Source organism: Sceloporus occidentalis, unplaced genomic scaffold (genome assembly GCF_023333645.1).
Source record: "Sceloporus occidentalis isolate IW3139 unplaced genomic scaffold, rSceOcc1.0.p SCAF_361, whole genome shotgun sequence".
Classification (NCBI taxonomy): Eukaryota; Metazoa; Chordata; class Lepidosauria; order Squamata; family Phrynosomatidae; genus Sceloporus; species Sceloporus occidentalis.
In genome coordinates, this window is record NW_028317341.1 from 131,321 (window position 1) to 151,444 (window position 20,124).

The 20,124-nt window shown below is 38.5% G+C and overlaps 1 protein-coding gene across 1 annotated transcript; it reads left to right on the plus strand.

The window, feature by feature from the left end:
- The first annotated feature begins 6,509 nt into the window (after positions 1-6,509).
- LOC149273653 (zona pellucida-binding protein 2-like) lies at positions 6,510-14,038 on the plus strand. The gene is made up of 6 exons (XM_089506035.1): positions 6,510-6,576; positions 7,685-7,762; positions 9,068-9,193; positions 10,587-10,745; positions 12,507-12,725; positions 13,962-14,038. The coding sequence occupies exons 1-6, from the start codon at positions 6,510-6,512 to the stop codon at positions 14,036-14,038; spliced, it is 726 nt and encodes a 241-aa protein (XP_089362161.1).
- Positions 14,039-20,124: the final 6,086 nt, after the last annotated feature.

Consider the following 20,124-nt stretch of genomic DNA (forward strand, 5'->3'; position numbering starts at 1 on the left):
AGGACCCCTGTGTGTGCACAGAAAGGGCTCCCATTTATTTCAATGAGAGCGCTTTTTAGGGAATAAAACCATTAAATGGACAGTATAATGGCCCAGACAACATTCATAAGAGCGATCAGAAGAGACTTTAAAATGCACTTTTTTTATGAATGCTGGCTGGGACATTTTACTGTCCATTTGATGATTTTGGATCATTAAATTCATTCAATAAAACAAACCACAGGTCGTCCAGCAGAATATCTGAAAATAATGGCCCTGCTTGCAAGAATCACAAAAAGCCGAAATTGAGCAAAAAAAAGGTATGTTGGGTTATGTGCCATTCACTAGTCTCATGTTTTTCTAGGATGTGAACGCGTTAACCGTTTGGATAGGGGAGGGTTGTGCACAGAAATGGATTGTGACACATTGGGTTAACAAAGATTATGTTATACAGCCCACCCCTTTCCTTTAAGTAGAAATGGGGTAACATTTTTTGTTCCACAGGAAGCAGAGACATGCAGAGCATGGAATACATGTAACCAATGAGTTCTATATTCATCTGCAGTGATCTGGTTAACCACGTTTAGCAGCCCACCCTAAGAAAGAGAAAAAAAGTTTTTTCAGACATGACAGAAAATGTCACATTTCAAATGAGTTCACACTCCCTCCTGTCGGGGCAGTTTATGGGACAGAACTCAGAGGTGTTACGGTTTGAGGCTTTGCTGAGTGGTTAATGTGTAACTGGTACATACTGCAGCGTGTAAAGATCAGGACTTTATCTTACTGCCACACACTAGAAACTGTGTCAACTAGATACTAGATTCATAACTAAGATAGATAGATAGATAGATAGATAGAGAGAGAGAGAGAGTAGGTTTCCATACATTTCTAATGCTTATTTTAGAATGTAAGCTGCATTAACTTGTCTTTTTTAATGCAGAAAACTAGGATTTGGGGATTTTGAGGATTTTTTTAAAATAAAAACTTAAAGAAACCAATAACCAACAGATTTTTTCAACATATTGTACAGATCAGGTCTATATCCCTTGCAACAACACTTGTCAGCATCCTCTATTCTGTATGCCCTCTGATTTTAATCAAGTAGATCTCTGGAACAGACTTCCAGTGGAATTATTACAGCCAAAACCAAAGGAATGCAAGAAAGCTTGGGACGTACACAAGGCTATCATAAAGAATTAATATGTACAGCTGATTGAAATGGAACAGACTAGATGGGCCAGTTGGTTCTAGTCTGCTGCCGCACCACTATGTGTTTATATATCTCTAGGGTAGGAGAGGTGCCCTTTTTCTACATTGCAAACCTTTGTGGAAAATGTGTATAAAGAATACATAACTTCTAACCCAAGCTGCAGGTTTTCTGCAGATATATAGTTATTATAGTAAATAAGGTTGAATAAAGACCTAAGTCCATCAAGTTCAACCCTTCTACCCAACCTTCCAAATGAAGGAAAAAATCCCTAATTAAGCCACTTAAATTCTATTTATAGCTCTGTATGTCACGCCTTTGAAAAAAAATATATCCAGACCCCTTTTGAAGGCATCTAATGTATTGGATAACACCACCTCCCTTGGCAGTGGATTCCATACCTTTATTGTCCTCACTGTAAAGAATCTTCCTTTGTCGTCTATGAAATCTCTTCCAGTCTCAGAGGGTGACCTCTTGCTTTTTGTGCATTTCTGTTAATGAACAGGTCACTGAAGAGCTCTTTATATTGACCCCGCGTATATTTATATAATATCTGTAGGTTATGTGGATACAGTAGAGTATCCCTGCTGTGTTCAGTGTGTTCGAACTAGTGACACTGTCCCTTAAAGCATTGAAATAGGTCACCTAATCTTCTATAGCCATCATCATTGTGTCATCATTCTAGTGATCCAGACACATTATGATTCTTCCAAATCCGTTAGTCTTGGAAGTCACGATGACAATATTACAGCTGTGTAGTATGTTGGCACAGAATAGAAATGCTACTTTGATATGTAAATTACAAAAAAAAATCTAAAGAAATTGTCTCTTCTGGTGTAACCCAATTTTTATTCCTTCTGTGCCATCAAATGGGTATTGATGTCGCAACAAAAAAATCAGATCATAGTCATTTCTGCTCAAAAAAATAATAAACCATAAGCTACCATATATTAGGATTCAAATATTTTCTACTTTATGTTACTGTTGCCAAATATGACTGTCAAAAAAATAATAATACAAAATAATGCAATTTTTGTTTCTACGTGTTTTGACCTCTTAGTAAATATACTGTACTATGTATATATATATATGTATATATAGATATATAGATAGATATATATAGATCAAGGGGAAAAACATGACAATGCACCAAGGCGTCAAAAATAAGTGGTTTTGGAAGAATTAAAAAGAATTTTAAAAGTAACTATCCAGCGGTAACAGGTTAAAAGTCATCTTCATACATAAACATTATATACAGAGATAAGGAAAAGAGCATTTTTGTGCAAAGTGGTAAATGTGGACTATGTTACTATGGCAACTAATGGAATGTTTTTGTGGATTTATTAATTCTTATCACAGCTCGAAATGCATAGCCCCGTTATAATTAAATAATGAAACAATTTTAAATATGGTGGAATATACCTGACACAAACAGGGGCATCTTAGTGGGACCCTTTTTAAAACGGCTCAGGCAGCGAACAGCCTGAATACTCAAGCGTTACGTTTATTACGAATTATATTAAGTGCAAACAAAAACATAGCGCGAGATATGACTTGGAAATGTAAACACACAAAAAGAGTTTTTCATATCGAATTTACATTCTGTTGACGATTCCTAAATACCAAGAACCTAAAATGACACAAGGTTAGCATTGGGCACAATGACAGAGTAGATTAGATTTAAAATAAAATAATTCCTGTGAAACCACCAATAAACCGGACTGCAACAAGACAAAATGACAGGATTGCAAATGAAATGTCTTGCAATACAGAGGGACACTGCATGTCCTCCTCATGTATCCATATAATGTAATAATACACTGCATGTACTCCTCATGTATCCATATAATGTAATAATATACTGCATGTCTTCCTCATGTATCCATATAATGTAATAATACACTGCATTTCCTCCTCATGTATCCATATAATGTAATAATACACTGCATGTCTTCCTCATGTATCCATATAATGTAATAATACACTGCATGTCTTCCTCATGTATCCATATAATGTAATAATACACTGCATGTCCTCCTCATGTATCCATATAATGTAATAATACACTGCATGTCTTCCTCATGTATCCATATAATGTAATAATACACTGCATGTCCTCCTCGTGTATCCATATAATGTAATAATACACTGCATGTCCTCCTCATGTATCCATATAATGTAATAATACACTGCATGTCCTCATGTATCCATATAATGTAATAATACACTCCATGTACTCCTCATGTGCCCATATAATGTAATAATACACTGCATGTCCTCCTCATGTATCCATATAATGTAATAATACACTGCATGTCCTCCTCATGTATCCATATAATGTAATAATACACTGCATGTCCTCCTCATGTATCCATATAATGTAATAATACACTGCATGTCCTCCTCATGTGCCCATATAATGTAATAATACACTCCATGTACTCCTCATGTGCCCATATAATGTAATAATGCACTGCATGTCTTCCTCATGTATCCATATAATGTAATAATACACTGCATGTCTTCCTCATGTATCCATATAATGTAATAATACACTGCATGTCCTCCTCATGTATCCATATAATGTAATAATACACTGCATGTCTTCCTCATGTATCCATATAATGTAATAATACACTGCATGTCTTCCTCATGTATCCATATAATGTAAGAATACACTGCATGTCTTCCTCATGTGCCCATATAATGTAATAATACACTGCATGTCCTCCTCATATATCCATATAATGTAATAATGCACTGCATGTCTTCCTCATGTATCCATATAATGTAATAATACACTGCATGTCCTCCTCATATATCCATATAATGTAATAATACACTGCATATCTTCCTCATATATCCATATAATGTAATAATGCACTGCATGTCTTCCTCATATATCCATATAATGTAATAATACACTGCATATCTTCCTCATGTATCCATATAATGTAATAATACACTGCATATCTTCCTCATGTATCCATATAATGTAATAATACACTCCATGTACTCCTCATGTATCCATATAATGTAATAATACACTGCATATCTTCCTCATGTATCCATATAATGTAATAATACCCCCTTCCCAAATTCTTGCATACAGTTGCACAATAAAGCCCCCTTAAGACTGACAGGTTTCCCTCCCCATATAACATCACAGAGATGCCTTCTGGTTAATGCTTAGAGGTATTTCCAGTGCGAGACCCTAAATTATATTAATTACCTTTATGTCAAAAGACCCTACTGCTATTAACAACTGGATCTACTGTTACCAGAAATGCTCCTAAGTATTAGAAAATATCCTCATTGTTCTCTGCACCCCGAACTTCCGCTGCAGTCTGTCAGTGAATGTGGCTCACACCTTAAGTTTAAAACTTTACTAAATGCAACCACAGCCTATATGATATGAAGTGGTTTTATTTAATCCGCGGGCGCGCTTTGTCCCTCTCAGCTAGAATCCCCGCGGTGCCGGCTGCCCTCCTCCCTCTCACCTGCCATTCTCGAACGGCTCCTTTAAATCCCGGCTCCGCTCCACGTGCTTCTCCCTCAGCCGCGCAGCCTCCAAGTGACCGCCGCGCGGGAGACTCCAAGTATCAGACAGGCTGCGGAGGGATGCGGCGTCGTGACGTCACGCGCACGGGGGCGGGGTCCGGTGAGAGTTTGATCTGGGGACTCTGGTTTAACTATCCTTCTTCATAATATATTATATAATAATATAATACAATAATGTAATAATATAATAAATCATATAATAATAAAAAATACAATAATATAATAACTATAATAAATAATATAATATAATACAATAATGTAATAATATAATAAATCATATAATAATAAAAAATACAATAATATAATAACTATAATAAATAATATAATAATATAATACAATAATATAATATCATAACATAATAATATACAGTAATAATGTAATAATATCAGAGATTGTATTATTTATCAAAACGGGTTTCAGACACTGAGGAGACCAGTACCTGCTTTCCCTCTTAATTTTATATATATATATACTACAAATGGCAGACAACTGAATCTATTAAAATGCTGAATGTGACTTTGTTTTTACTCTTCCTTTATTATGAAAACATTTTTACAATGTAAATGTTATAAGTTGTAAATGTTTATTTATATATTACACATACTCTGTGACTTTTAATATGCATTATTATTATTATTATTATTATTATCTTTTATTAATTAAGCGCCAACAAATTCCACAGAGCTGTACAACAGACCAGTGCTGCAGCTGACTGGAGGTATGTATATCACATGCAGGGAGGTGTCTTCAGCCGATCATATCTCCTGCATGCAAAACAGCTGGGGGCGGTAAAGGGGCAAATGCATACGGGGACTGCGGAATCCCCCCCCCCATGAATTTGAAAAGGAAAATTTAAAGGGACCACACAGTTACCACTGTATTCATTAAAGTGAATATGATGGCTTGAGTGCCCCTTTAATGATCTGGCGGCGAAATTTGTCAACTAGTACATCTTCGGTGAAACTGGTGATAAGTTATGCTCACTCATTCACTCAACCAATTACTCACACACACAGTCACCCACGCAATTCCCATAACGCCACTTAGTAGCTTCAATGAATGTATGTATACTGTATGTATAGTGTATGTCCAATAATGTATGTCCAGCTCACAAGCTGTTTAGGGCAAAGGTGGCTCTGCAGGGCATGTTACTTGGTGAAGTTGTGGGGACCCAGGGCAATTTTCACACCAGGGCACTGTTGTTTCTAGTTACGCACCTGGCTACATATTGAAGCTTGGGCATGCGCAATATACGAGTGACTATAGAGTCAACTGGCTGCATGGTGCTACCCCACACCGCTCTGTCTGGAGTCTATCTGGAGCACTCTAGAAGTGCCGAGTTTACTTCTGTGACCCAACTGTAGCTTTATTTTTCAAATATGTATCAGTTTGAGAGCCAATTGCATAAGAATCCCTTATCATATAGAGCGTAACCCATGTGCCGGCCTTCCAATTTGTTTAAACATTAAGAAAAATTAGTTTAGCATTAAGAAAAGCCGGCTCTTCTTACATTTCACTAAGGAATTCCTGCGCAAACAGTCAAAAAAGGATCTACTCGCTCCCAAAAAATTATACCGCTGGTGGAGGCTGCCATGCGCCACTCAACGCAGCCCAACCATTGGCCAGCTACCTTCAGAGGAGCGTGTGGCTTTTACTGGGCGACTCATTTGTAAAGGCACTTCCTGCACACTGATTGGCTGATTCGGCTCTCTCATGGGAGTGGCAGTTTAATACGTTGGAGAGGTTGGGGTTGTATCCGCCATGGCAATGAATTCATGGAGCAGGCTGGCGTTCTCCGGCTCTCTATCATGGGTGCTTATTACGTTAGGTAAGGAAAGGTGGGGAATGTATTACGCTTAATGAACATAACCTCTAAGTCTTTGATATCGTACGGTAATGTCCGCCCTGCGTAATAATATGTTGGTGTTATACAGTGTAATTAAATGGTAACGGCCCTCTTCTGTACGAGATCGCGATGTTAACTGTCACGCCATTCATCAAATACATTTTATTGCATTTCAAAGTACCGGTATAATTCAGTAGTATTCAACTACAAGCATAATTAAAGCCTCCAACATCATAACCCCCCGAGAGAAGGTATTTCAAATGTAATAGAAATTGGGTTTAAATTAAGTAGATTTTTGTGTGTTTTGACATAGCTGTTACGAAGCAGATATTTTAAACACAGGTCCAGATGCTTTTATACATAACCTCAAAAATGATCTGGAAAGATAAAAAAAAAATGGCCAGGGTGCTCTCTAACTTCCCCTCCTTTATATGTGGTTTTTTTTTCTCCACATTCCCCACTTTCCCATCTTTTTTTTAATTATTATTTATTTATTATTTTCTTCTCAACATTCCTCACTTTTCCTACTATTTTTTAATTATTATTTATTTTATTTTTTCTCCACACTCCTCACTTCCCCTACTATTTTTAATTATTATTTTTTTCTCCACATTCCCCACTTTCCCATCTTTTTTTTAAATTATTATTTCTTTATTATTTTCTTCTCAACATTCCTCACTTTTCCTACTATTTTTTAATTATTATTTATTTTATTTTTTCTCCACACTCCTCACTTCCCCTACTATTTTTAATTATTATTTTTTTTCTCCACATTCTCCACTTTCCCTACAATTTATTTTCTTTTTTTTCTCTCCAATTTCCCTAAAGTTTATTTTCCCTACTATTGATCTGCTCTTCAACAAACTATAGTAAAAAAATAAGAACGCTTTAATATTTCAGTTAAAAATAACTATAAGGTTAAATTAACAATCTTGTGAACAGGTTGCAAACCATTGCATTTTATTAATATTTGGGTACATTTTAGCAAAACAAAGAAATGCTTTGTAGAACGTTCCAGCTAATACATTGTGGTCATCTGTGTTAAATTGAATTGTTATAATCTTGTATCATTTTTTTGGTTTCTTTACAGTTCATGCAGCTACCATAGAAAACGATCCACATATCCTGACTACCCAGCACTTTATCTATGGCAAATCATCTCAAAAAGGTAAATTCTATATTTTGTATAGGCTAGTTATTTTCATTAAAAATAAACAAAAACACTTAATAAATCAAATTGGCATGAGTGAAAGTGGTTATGTTTCCTATCGAACATAAAAAAAATAAATAAAGTAATACAAGTTAGCAATCAGATCATCTTTGTGCTGTCAGCAATTGCCTAAGTCGGGCTTTAGGCGAGGTTTCTCAAGAAATGGAGCTTTTTCCAAACTGTTGTGTTTTTGGAGAATTTACACCAAACTGGAAATCAACTATTAAAACACAAAATCGAGGCGGTTTCCGGATTTTCTTCTATTGCATAGATGTAGTCTAACTATCGATGAAGTAGGTATGAATTACTCATTGCTGATCTGTGTATTCTTGGTAAATTGGTTTTGCACTTTTTTGGTTTTCTCCTTAATCGAACCATTTCTTAGCATATTTTTTCTTCATCGAGCATCTGTGCTGTGATACAATGAAATAAGATCCCTTCTAAAATCTGATCACAATACATATTTTAACTCAAATGGGTAAGTAGCTTCCAAACATAAAACCATAACATTGAGATTGCATTTCTGTATGATATACACGTAAAATAACATTTTTTAAATAATATCATCCATTTCATTTAAAAAGCAAGTATTGTTTACATGAACATGTGCTGAAAAATAGATTTGTACATTCATTTTCATACAGTAACAAAAACAAAAATTGCTAAAGTTCTCCCAAACTTCCCTTTTGCTTCTATTTATCTCTTCAAAGTCTTTGCGTGTTATTAACTATGCAGTGTTCTTCAGGGTTCGAAACGTTGTGGCAGAAGTAGGGGCAGCACCTGCTTGCGGTGTGATGTCAGCTTTTTGCACAACGGAGATCTGCCACAGTAACACTATTTGTGTAGCCTGTGTATCCCTGGGCAGGAATATAACAATTATAATTCAATTGTTACTGGTTTAATAAATATTCCTAAATAGCAAGCGATTGTCGGGGCTCCGATGGCAGCAGCGGGGCAAAAAACAAAAAGTGGCATCCGACTTTTTATTCAGTATTAAGAAAATAAGTACATAAAGCTTACTTACCGTATATTAAACATAAAGTCAGAAGAATCAATGAACACAATATGCATTATTCCAACACATCGTTTTTATATAGAACTTACAGAATTTTATACAGAATTGCATGCGTGGGAATGTTTTTTACAGTGATACGCTTCATGGGACCCTTTTCATTCTTACCTTTTTCTGCCTGAGAATGAATGAGAAATGAATGATGTGATTTTTTTTTTCATAAGCAACTTTACATTTGTGTTGTTTCTCAGTGAACGTTTATGTGAAAGTGAACAAAGACAGCCCTGTTCTTGTATGCATGGATGAAGATATGGCCAGAAAAGAAACTATAGACCCTCATTACGTCTGGGTGGGGCCCAAAGACAGAATTCTTAGAGGTAAGTGGAATGTTGTCCTGTGAAAATGAATGAAGGGGAATCAGTTAAGTAATAGATCTTCTGTTTCTTACATTTATTATTAATAAGCAGCATTTTAGTGTTAAGATTAATATCATTTTGAAAAAAGAGGGGCTTCTGTTCCATACCAATACACAGTGGCGTAACTACGGGGGTCGCAGGGGTCGCAGTTGTGACAGAGCCCGTGCCTCTAGGGGGCCCAGTACAACCCCTGCCACCCCTTGTTCCCGTCTCTGTATTGGCTCAGAATTGTTTAGAAAGGGTCCTTTCGACCTTGACCTCCCCGTATGGGGAGACAGAAAGCTGGCTGTGTGTGTGAGCATGCATGTGTGATTGTGTGTGTGAGCATGCATGTGTGATTGTGTGTGTGAGCATGCATGTGTAAGTGTGTGTGTGAGCATGCATGTGTGATTGTGTGTGTGAGCATGCATGTGTGATTGTGTGAGTGAGCATGGATGTGTAAGTGTGTGTGTGAGCATGCATGTGTGATTGTGTGTCTGTTAGAATGAATGTGTACGTGTGTATTAGTGAGTATGAGTGCGTATAATTTGTGTGTTTACATATGTGTGCCAGAGTGTACGTTGGAAGGGGGGGCAAGAGCAAAGGAGGCACAGACAAGTTGTTTGGGGGCAGCGATGGCATAAATCACCTGTTAAAGTTGGGGGCCCCAGGGCAATTTTCGCACCAGGGCCCTATGGTTTCTAGTTACGCCCCTGTCAATACAGTGTACATAATTTCTGAATTAAACACTTTTCTGATGTCAGCAAAATCACAAAGAATGCTTTTAGTACCAAACCCAGCATCTGGGTTGAATGGACTGCTAATGCAATTAGCCAAGCTCTTTCTCGGTACTTTACCTGTATAGAGGGGACTCAAAGATAATGAACCTCTATAATAACAGGTTGTTTTGTATTTCATTTTGGTATAGTTTTAGTAGATGTTCTTTGATTGGACAGAATATACGGTAGCCAAGCATAGTAATTTACAGGGATGACTACTCAGTTGCTTATCTGGCATAGTTCTTATTTGCAAAACATTATGATAACTCATCTATAATTACTTACCATTCAATGTTTTGAATGCCACCTATGTGTTGCCTGGCATTAGCACCTGCGACATAAATGGACTCATGTTTTAGGTTACTGAAGTACTGGGTAATACATGTGGGATTTTTCAAGCGTGCCACTTCGGTTGCCATTTAACATGATTTCGATTTTCTGATCCTACCAGCAATTAATGACCTTTCAAGGCTCACTAATCATGACATATTGCAAATTGTGTTACTTTACTGGAAGTCTTTGCATAGCCTCCTCTACATATAACGCTGCGGTATATTCCAGCTGTCAGCTACAGTCATTTCCTGTTTTTGTCTCAGGGTACAATAATGTGAATATAACCGAAACAGGAAAGCTCATACTGAAGTCTTTTGACAAATCCATGTCAGGGTCGTACAGCTGCACCTTTTCATACGGCATCATCAAGAGAAACAACAACGAAGAGGAGAAATTTAAAACCTATACTTTTACCGTGCTGGGTAAGAATGCGTCCCGAACGTCAACAAATTTCACCTTTCCAATGCCCAATGCAACACATAAAAAATAAAAGTGTATACAATGACTCCCAGGTTAGGATGGATTTACCAAGAGATAGGTCTTGGTTCCGTAGGAGAAGAAGGACCAGAAGCCAGATCAGGGCTGAAGGCAAAACCAACCTAAGCTTTTCCCAAGTAGGTCCTCACGGGGCCCAAGGTCCTCACAGGGCCCTTCCTCATGCACACAGGTTCTTGTGTCTTCACAGGGCAAGTTGAGTGGTCTCAGTCCAAGATCTCAACTGGGCCAAGATGTTACTCAGCTAATCCCACCCCACAGCCAGATTGCCCTCTCTACTAGGAGGTGGGATGCATAGAGAAGCAACGTCCTCATCTGTTGAGAAGTTTCAAAATGTTAAAGGCAATACACCACTATTTTTAGTTCTTCCACTAGCTCCGGTACTTTTAGGTGTCATTGACAGACCCCCGACTCAATGGTTCCCCATTATTTAAACGTTATGCGTAGCCCGACCTGTGAGTATTATAGTCTCTTTGTCTACCAACACCAAGCCCATAGTAGTTGACGTAGATCTGGTAATGTGTCTTTTTCTCCTTAAGCAAACCATAATGTTATTTATATCAAATTTATACTTGTAATGTCATAAAAGGTTCTGTACATTTAGGATTTTTGTGTCTGTTACTTGCAGCAATGGCTTTTTATTTTGTATGTTGCTATAATTAATACTGCATGTTCTAATTAACTGAATTCATAAAGCATAGGCAAGGGATACAGTTGTTCTGTAATTACCCATAAATCAATGAACAAAATAAGCATGCTGAAAGGGAGCGTATGAAAAGCTGTTCTGGTGCAGAGTGATAAGTGATGCAGTTACCATAGCAACCAATGGAATCGGTACCACTTACCTCACTTTTGGCACTTTGGTTCAGAATTATTTTTTATACGTAACCCCTATAGTTTGAATACACAGTGAAGTTAAACAGAGCCCAAGGGCCACCATTTTTTGCACATCGCAGACATGTCACACGTGATACAGCAGCCAATCAGATTCCATCTTCCACAGACACACCCCCATCAACATTTCCTAAATCCACGGGACTTAATCCTTCTTCATGGGTATTTCTTGTGTTACGGGTCCTTATGAAGCGAGAAGATGCTACAGTGTTACCCAGCGAGATGGTTACATAGAATTCTAAATAGTGAATATTTAGTGAATATTCCAAAATCCCACATCTCGTAACGTAGACTGCGCATCACTCTTATGGCTTCTTTACATTATACATTCCTGGAACCAACAACGATGCTGTTATCATGGACAATAAAAAAAAACCATCACGTTACAACTAATAACATTACTAACAAACATAACCGGTTATTGTATAATCCAACATCGGAATGAAATAGATGTCTATTCTTTCACTTACCCGCACCATGCTGTAACTCAGAAGACTACGGAAAGCTAAATAAAGAGGCGTAGGGCGCTTTTATCGAAAATAACAATGTAGGATGCTGGAACTTAAAATGAGAATAGATATAAATGTATCCAGAATCAGTGAAGCACTTGTTACTTTTCTATTTGTGCCCAGATCCTCAAAGAAACGTCATGTAGTTTTCTCGGCATAGAGTTACCGAGAACTTCTAGCACATGACAAAGTTTAGATGTAGACCTGTTGAGTGGAATGGCCTCCATTTAAAGGAATAAGCTTTCGGAAACCATTATAGATCTATAACAAGTGTTTATTTCACAGCATACCAGGTGCCGGATTATGCATACCGAATAAGCGTGCGATACACCGCCATGCCTTGTGAACATCTCGCCAACGCCAGGTTTTTTGATTTTCTGATCGTCACCGTGAAAGATATCATCGGGGACCTGAGCTGCCAGCTGAAAAACTCATTTTATCGTTGCCATGTAGTGAGGGACGCTGAAGACCATTTACTAAACGAGCTGTTTATATCCTTCGAAGGTGATTGGTTTTGTTTTTGTGTGAGAATGAAATGAAATGTCATACACCGATCAGCCATAACATTACAACCACCTGACTAATATTGTGTAGCCCCCCCCCTTTTGCCGCAAGAACAACCCTGACCCGCCGAGGCATGGACTCCCCTAGACCTCTGAAGGTGTGCTGTGGTATCTGCAGATGCTTTAAGTCCTGTAGGTTGCGAGGTGTGGCCTCCATGGATGCATCCAGGTGCCGTGTGTTCTCCAGGTTAGCGACACGCTCTCGCCCGGCCAGCCACGTGATGTAGCTCGTCTGTTGGATTTGGCCAACGCCCCCCACGTACGTCATTGAGCCTTGGTAGCCAATGACCCTGTCGCCAGGTCACCACTTTTCCTTCCTTGGACCACTTTCGATATTGACCACTGCAGACCCACAAGAGCTGCAGTTTTGGAGATGCTCTGGCCCAGTGGTCCAGCCATCACAATCTGGCCCTCGTCAAAGTCACTCGGATCCTTGTGCTTGGCCATTTTTCAACTTTGAGGACGAAATGTTCACTTGCTGGCTAATATATTCCACCCACCGCCACGATAATAATGTTATGGCTGATCAGTGTGTGTGTTGAGGGTAGTGAAATCATATAATATAACAATACAGATAAAATGTGTTTTTCTCTCACTTGCTGTGCCCAAATCTCACTCACAGATGGCACTCATGCACACAGCAAAAAAAAGAGAAAAACATCTCACTACGGAACATAATCAAATAGGGAATGCCTTTTTGACACGCTATATTACGCCTTATTATATAGCCCTTAGCGATAAGCAACACAGCCCTTACTTTACAAGAAATTAGTGAGAAAACCTGAATAATCCTGCAAAAATCAAAAAGCACGGGATCTAAAGATCACTAAGTTATATTGTGTGATGCTACTTTTTAGAACATGCTAACTGCTGGTATTTTGTTGTTTATCACGCTAGAAATTGCATGTAATGTAAGAGGCACGTGTTATACTGTGTTCCAGTAATGTAATGCTGCCGGTATCTCAACATGCACTCTGATGACAGTTTACGGTACTTTTTGGCAGTTAATGTATGTAACAGACCAGGCCGTGCTTTTGATTTTATCTTAGACCCTCACGCCATATGATTCTAAGCATATAGTATCTTGGGAAAGAAAACTAGATTTGGTTTAGCTTTTGGGAACCAGAATTGTTCTGTATGCACAATCCCTACAACGTCTTGTTCTCGGTTACTCTAGAAGGTAGCCTGTATTTTATGAATGACTTTGGAGCTCTAGATCCCGTTGAAGCCCAAACACTTCGCCAGGTTGACTAATCCTATCATCTATGTTTTTCTTCTAAAGAGAATATCCGGTGGTAATCAGCAGCCGTGGAGTTTGTTAGGAACACATCAATGTATACTTTAAATATATTTGTTTCCACTCCATTATTTATGGAGTGATGCACATCGCACTCAATGTATCACCACCCAGCACCGTCTGATCTCACTTCTTCACCACGCCATTAAGTCCATTGTTGTAGTCTTTCCAATATTGATTCTTTTTTATGGGTGGATAGCCTGGATTTTAACTTTGTGACAGTGCTACAGTGTCAGTCGGGTTTTACTGTATCCATTGGGGATTTCTCTTTTGCTTTTGTATTAGGCATCATGTTTTAACCCCTTAAGGACAATGGGCGGTCCCTAAACCCATTGAAAACAATGCATTTTGAGCCCGTACATATTTACAGCCAATAATGTCGATCGTATCCACCTACGTAATGACCAGACATCTGACCGTGCTTCTGATTGTGGTTCATGTCTTCCTGTATAACCTCTTTTGCTGTTTGCTTAGTTCCTTCTGATTTATCATGCATTCCTGGAGGTACGTCCTGGATTACAACACTAGGAGCATCGTAAGATTTCATTTTCATGTTTTTAGGGTTCTAAGCATTGGTTTTCTTGGACTTCTAAGTTTTGGAATTTCAAATCACATTAGACATATCACATAATACTCAAAATGCCACACAAAACCTCCGTTAAAGGTGAACCCCCTAAACTAAGAGTTTGTAGGTGGTACATTTCAAATCATAGGAATGGCCAAATGCAACATTTCTCTTGCCAGAAGAGCTGATCCTCTAACATTCACAGTTAAAGGAGTAGATTTGGGACTAAAAGCCCCTTTAGCAGCCCCCCCCCGGCCAAGCCTCTGACTTGCATCTTATGGCAGGATGAATTATTCTAAACCCGATATGGATGTGGTTTGTGTAGGTGTGTGGAAGAATTGCTCTTTTGCTTCATAAAACTGTGTGATCAACCACAAGAGAGATCAGAGAGAGGAAAATGGCAGCATTTTTCCCTCTTCAAAAAAAACCCCGCTGTATATATAGCTTTGGCGCCAGGATTTTAAAGGTCCGTAAGAGCGACTCTATTGGTTGCCGGTAGGGGGCACTTCTTGCATCAACCAATGAAGGGCAGCTGCACGTCATCGCTTGATTCCAGGCGAGCCCCCTGGCGACGACCAATAGAGTCCCTCTTAAGGACCTTTAACTCCTGACACTGAAGCCGTTGGTCTCCCCAGGTCAAGTTGCTCTGGGGTGTACCTTGCTCTGCCCCTTGCCAGGGGGACTCAAATCCCCGCTCCTCCCAAGTTGCTTAGAGCGGTTGTCTGAGTCTGCAAAGATTCTTTGTGTTGTGCGTCTTCATTTACGTTTACCCGCCTCCATATTCGTTCATTTGGTATTCGGTTTGAACAACGAAAACGCAACAGTTGTGTTTGTTTTCATGTTCTCTCAAATACGAATGCACAAGTCTCATAAATAGTATGTAAGAGAGCCTCTTAGACCTCCAAAACAACATAAAAACTTATGTATATAGCGTATCGTGATGACGAGGAGCATAATTTTTTTTTGTATTATTAACATTTTTGCACAGTCTTTACTGTTTTAGTGCTAATAAAATATATAATGTTATATGTAAGAATTAAGGGAAAATGTGACAAATATGGTATTTCTAGATTATGCGATACACTGGGTTTCTTTTGTCCTGTTTACCCTTTGTACAAAGCCGTGGAAAAAAGATAGCGCTTTATAAAACCAAAAAATAACATAAATACAAAATAGCGCTAGGCAAATAGAATAGTTGTGTTGTCCTATTTAATGACATAACTTACTGAGTTATGGCGTAACGCAGCCAGCCCCTGTTTTTGAATTTCCATCACAATTGTGTCAATATTATTGAGCAGCATTCTCTTAACACCCATCACTAATCATATCTTTTCGACATGGCCCATATCTCTTTGGAGACATCCGTGAAGGGTGGCTATAAATCTGATGCGGTGAAATTGGTCCACTGTGCCCACAAATGCAAGCTGTTAACTCCGCTATTAAAAAAAGGGGGGGCAGGAAGGGACTAAATGAAGAAAGATTAGCCCTACGTCTATAAAATGATAGGGGCATGGTTAGGAGTTGGAGGATCTGCCACCTTTGACAAATATCGGAACTTACAGTTTGGTAAATATCATATTTAATGTAGGCTACAGATGAAAATGTATAAGAAATCATATTTATGTGGATGTCACTGGGAGGAAGTTATTAATATGATTTATTAGTGTGAGTCATTATTTCTCCTCTTTTATTAAAGGAGAATTCCCATGGGATTTTTTTTTCCCCTTGACCATAAAATACGGCATGGCACATGGTAATGTAGGTTGGCGTGGACGAAAAACCTGGTTTTTCCGCACTCCCCCCCCAAAAGACTTTCATTCATGTATCTAGGTTATTAAGATGTAGGCATTCTATTGTTCACCACAGGCGTCTAAGGACTCAGGGCATTGGTCTAGTTGGTTGGGTTAGGACAGGGGTAGGCAATCTTCGGCTCTCCTGATGTTGTGGACTACATCCCCCATAATGCTCTTACGGTCATCAGGCTGGCAAAGCATCAAGGGAAATGTAGTCCACAACATCTGGAGAGCCGAAGATTGCCTACTCCTGGGTTAGAATAATATGCAGCTGCCTGAAACATGGACTTTAAAAGCTTATTTTAATGATACTGTGCGTTCCCCTTTATCGTCCTTGCCGGGATGGTCTAGAAGACAACAATTATATCCCAGCTTTCCTGGCCAGTGTCCCAACCATTGGCAGCTGTGCATGCGTGATACCAGAAATTAAGCACGGCACTCACGCAAATGCCATGTTTCTTGTCACCTACACAATGTAGGTGGACCTGCCCGTGACATTTCGGGGGTTTGGTAACCCCTGAAATCAGTAGGGAAAGCGCATAACCCGCACACCTTAATTTAGCTATTAAGATATAAAGAGATATTGTGTTCCTTCCTATTTTTCCCTTTTTTCTATTTTTTCTTATTTTTTCCTTTTTTCCGTCTGCTAATAGCAAACCAGCGAGAAAGAATGGCGTTCTACTGCCAGAGAAGCTCCTGGCTGGACAGGGTCAGGAGGTAGTAGACAGGTTGGCTCCAGGAACAAGTGAATTATGTGAATTACACTCTCCGTCAGTGCCTCGATTTAAGTGTTAAGGGATTTTGTTACATTTATACCTTTCCTATCATTACGTGCTGATGGATTTTATGTGCAAGTTATCCGCTTAAACAATATTTAAAAATGAGAAAATAATCGAAAAGCGCTTATTTTTTCATGGCTGTGAATGCACTAGAACTCGGCCTGATTATCGAGCCCCAATGAGACCCTCTCCCCGTTGGAAACCCGCTGGATCTCCGTTGTTTGCCGTTCACGGAGGATCAATTGCCTGAAACCGGCGGTGGTCTCTTGCCAGCGTGACTAACAGACACAATGATTAATGAAACCCAAATTAAGATAAACCATGACTAAGTATGATGTCAATAGTTAGCCAGAGACTGATGCGCGACAGGTTTTAACTATTCGATGGCCGGAGGGGCGTTCGTTCTCGTAGTAGAAAACTTCGCTTTCATCTAGGGTCATCTTCAGATTACTTTCATACCATTTAGTATATCCACCCTCCAATCAATCTGTATTCTTTTACAGTGATTGCCTTCATTATAGATCAAGGCTAAGTGAACATCAAGTGCATTGTGAAGAAACGTATCGGTGTTTTGGGAAAAACAATAATAGTTTTAAAGATATATTAAGGACAGTGTGCTTTTGCGGCATAACTAGAATTATCGATGTCTGTTTTTAAGTATCTCTTGAATACTTTGTCTTGTTAGAAGAATCACAGCATATCTTTGCTTTGTATCACCTTTTTACTAAGTTGCTGCCCCATTGCGCTATTTTATTTCAATAGTTTCTTTATCACAGTCCTAATATATATATTTTCTACCCCAGTTAATTCTTCTGGTCACGGTTGGGAAAGACTGCGCAATGGGACTCGACGTGACTGTCCGGATGAATCCAATAGGAGGGTGCAGAAGGTAAGATTGTCACATAAAAGGTAGTCGATGGTAGTCGACGGTTCAACAGATCAAAATAATGGAGAATATTTCGGTTACTGACTGCTGATGTTATTATAGTTTGTGATTCTGATAAATTCTAATCTCAAAAACCTTAAGTGAATTTACATTTACATTAGAAGGTCAGCCATACAAATACAAAAAGGGACTCCTGTTTCAGAGTTTCCAAAATCATACCTTATGTTTATTAAATAACGTCAATTTGCTCTTTTTATGGTTTGTGCGTTTTCCATCAATAATTACGCCTTAAGAAATACATTTCAATGGCTATTTGCCACCTTTACCTTTAGTAGATTTAGTAGCACTTTTATAAAGAACCCATGGCATGTCGGTTCTCCCCAAAGGTATCCTTATTCGTTTTCTGTTTCCTTCAAGTCATTTTTATTATTATTATTATTATTTATTATTTTATTTTTTTTAAATTATTATTATTTTGTATTATTATTTTGTATTATTATTTTGTATTATTATTATTTATTATTATTTATTATTATTATTATTAATAATAATAAGGTTGCCTTCCCACCAACCAAACATCTCTAAAAGCAAAAATGTGGACACTCCTCTTATTTTTTTTTAAATGCATTATTATTTAAAATATGTTCTGTAAAGTTTGATGCCAATAGTGAAATGTTAATGGCCATTACTGTTTAATGATTTGCCCGAGGGGATGAAATTATACTGTAGTTTAAGTATTTGTTAGGTTACTTCTGTAAACTTGTAGAAATGCTAGTTTCTAAGTCATATTTTCTGTTACGGTACATCGTATACAGTCCAGCCTTGTGAAACTGATACTGAGAAGGATAGAAATAATAATGATGAATATATTGGGCAACACCCCAATGGGACAAAGTAGTCTGTGTAAGAAAATAACATTTGCAGAATTATCCCATCTGAGCTAAAGCTACTGGCAGAAAACCAGTATAAATAAAAGTTCTTTACATTTTAAAAAGCATAATAATATTAATTTATTTTGATGGGACGGTCCGGGTGCCCCATAAAACCATAGCAACAAAGAAAGTGTGAGAACTTTGGTATTCATTCATTACCTCGATAAAAAAGTCCTTCCCTTCAGGAGAAGCTGCAGTGTTCCACCTCACCTCTACTGCCCAATTGTCATGCCAGTCTTGTCAGCTTGTAGCAGCCAATCACTGGTGGCGATTCTAATGAATCCCGCCATGCATTTGCCCTGAAATAAATTAAACGTAAAGGTGAACTGTCACGTGTCACGTGCGTTAAAGTGCATACGATGGCTGACGTAACCCTTTAACTATGTGAGAGCCATGAAGTTTGAGAATTTTTTTCATCCGTTTTCCAGTACTGTTGATTCTTTCTTGTTGCTATGTTGTGATTTTTGTTTCTTCCCCCCCCCCCCACACTGCAGGCCCGACACCTCATAGTCCAATTTTTCAAAACGCAGCCTATCGCACTGAAAGAGGAATTCTTGAATGTCCCAGAAATAACTTATATTGAACACAGCGCGGCAATCACTCGGCTTGACAGCTGTCGGCCAGGATTTGGGAAAAATGAGGTCACGCACAGAGACTGCTCCGGCTGCTGTGGTAAAGTTCTTTCCCGCTCATTTTCATTCACAGACAGTACGATAAATTAAACATACTGCGCCTTTTTTTTTTTTCTCTCCATATATTTAATGTTATTATATGGCAGTAACGTTTCACGGCTTGAATGATAACTTTTGTGCTCTCTAGTTTATCACATATATCAATTTATTGATACTTACAAAGGAATTTTCAACTTCCAAATTATTCACATTCTCAAGTGTACCCTTTTCACTTAAAAAAACAAAATACTCCAGCTGCACTCCGAGGTCTACTGCAGCGGGACCCCGCTACGCTGACCTCCTCGACCCGCCAGAAATCTTCTGAGGTAGCTTCCATCTCCCAACCCGCTACCTCACAGCCTCACAGACCGTGAGGCAGACCGCCAGGCGGAACGCGCCGGCCTGTCGGAATGCATG

Bases quoted from the DNA above. Each gene is read 5' to 3' on its own strand.
- LOC149273653 (XM_089506035.1), top strand. From the start codon at position 6,510: ATGGCAATGAATTCATGGAGCAGGCTGGCGTTCTCCGGCTCTCTATCA. The intron at 10,746-12,506 runs GTAAGAATGCGT...TTTATTTCACAG, and splicing joins CTATACTTTTACCGTGCTGG to CATACCAGGTGCCGGATTAT. The intron at 12,726-13,961 runs GTGATTGGTTTT...CGGTTACTCTAG, and splicing joins GCTGTTTATATCCTTCGAAG to AAGGTAGCCTGTATTTTATG.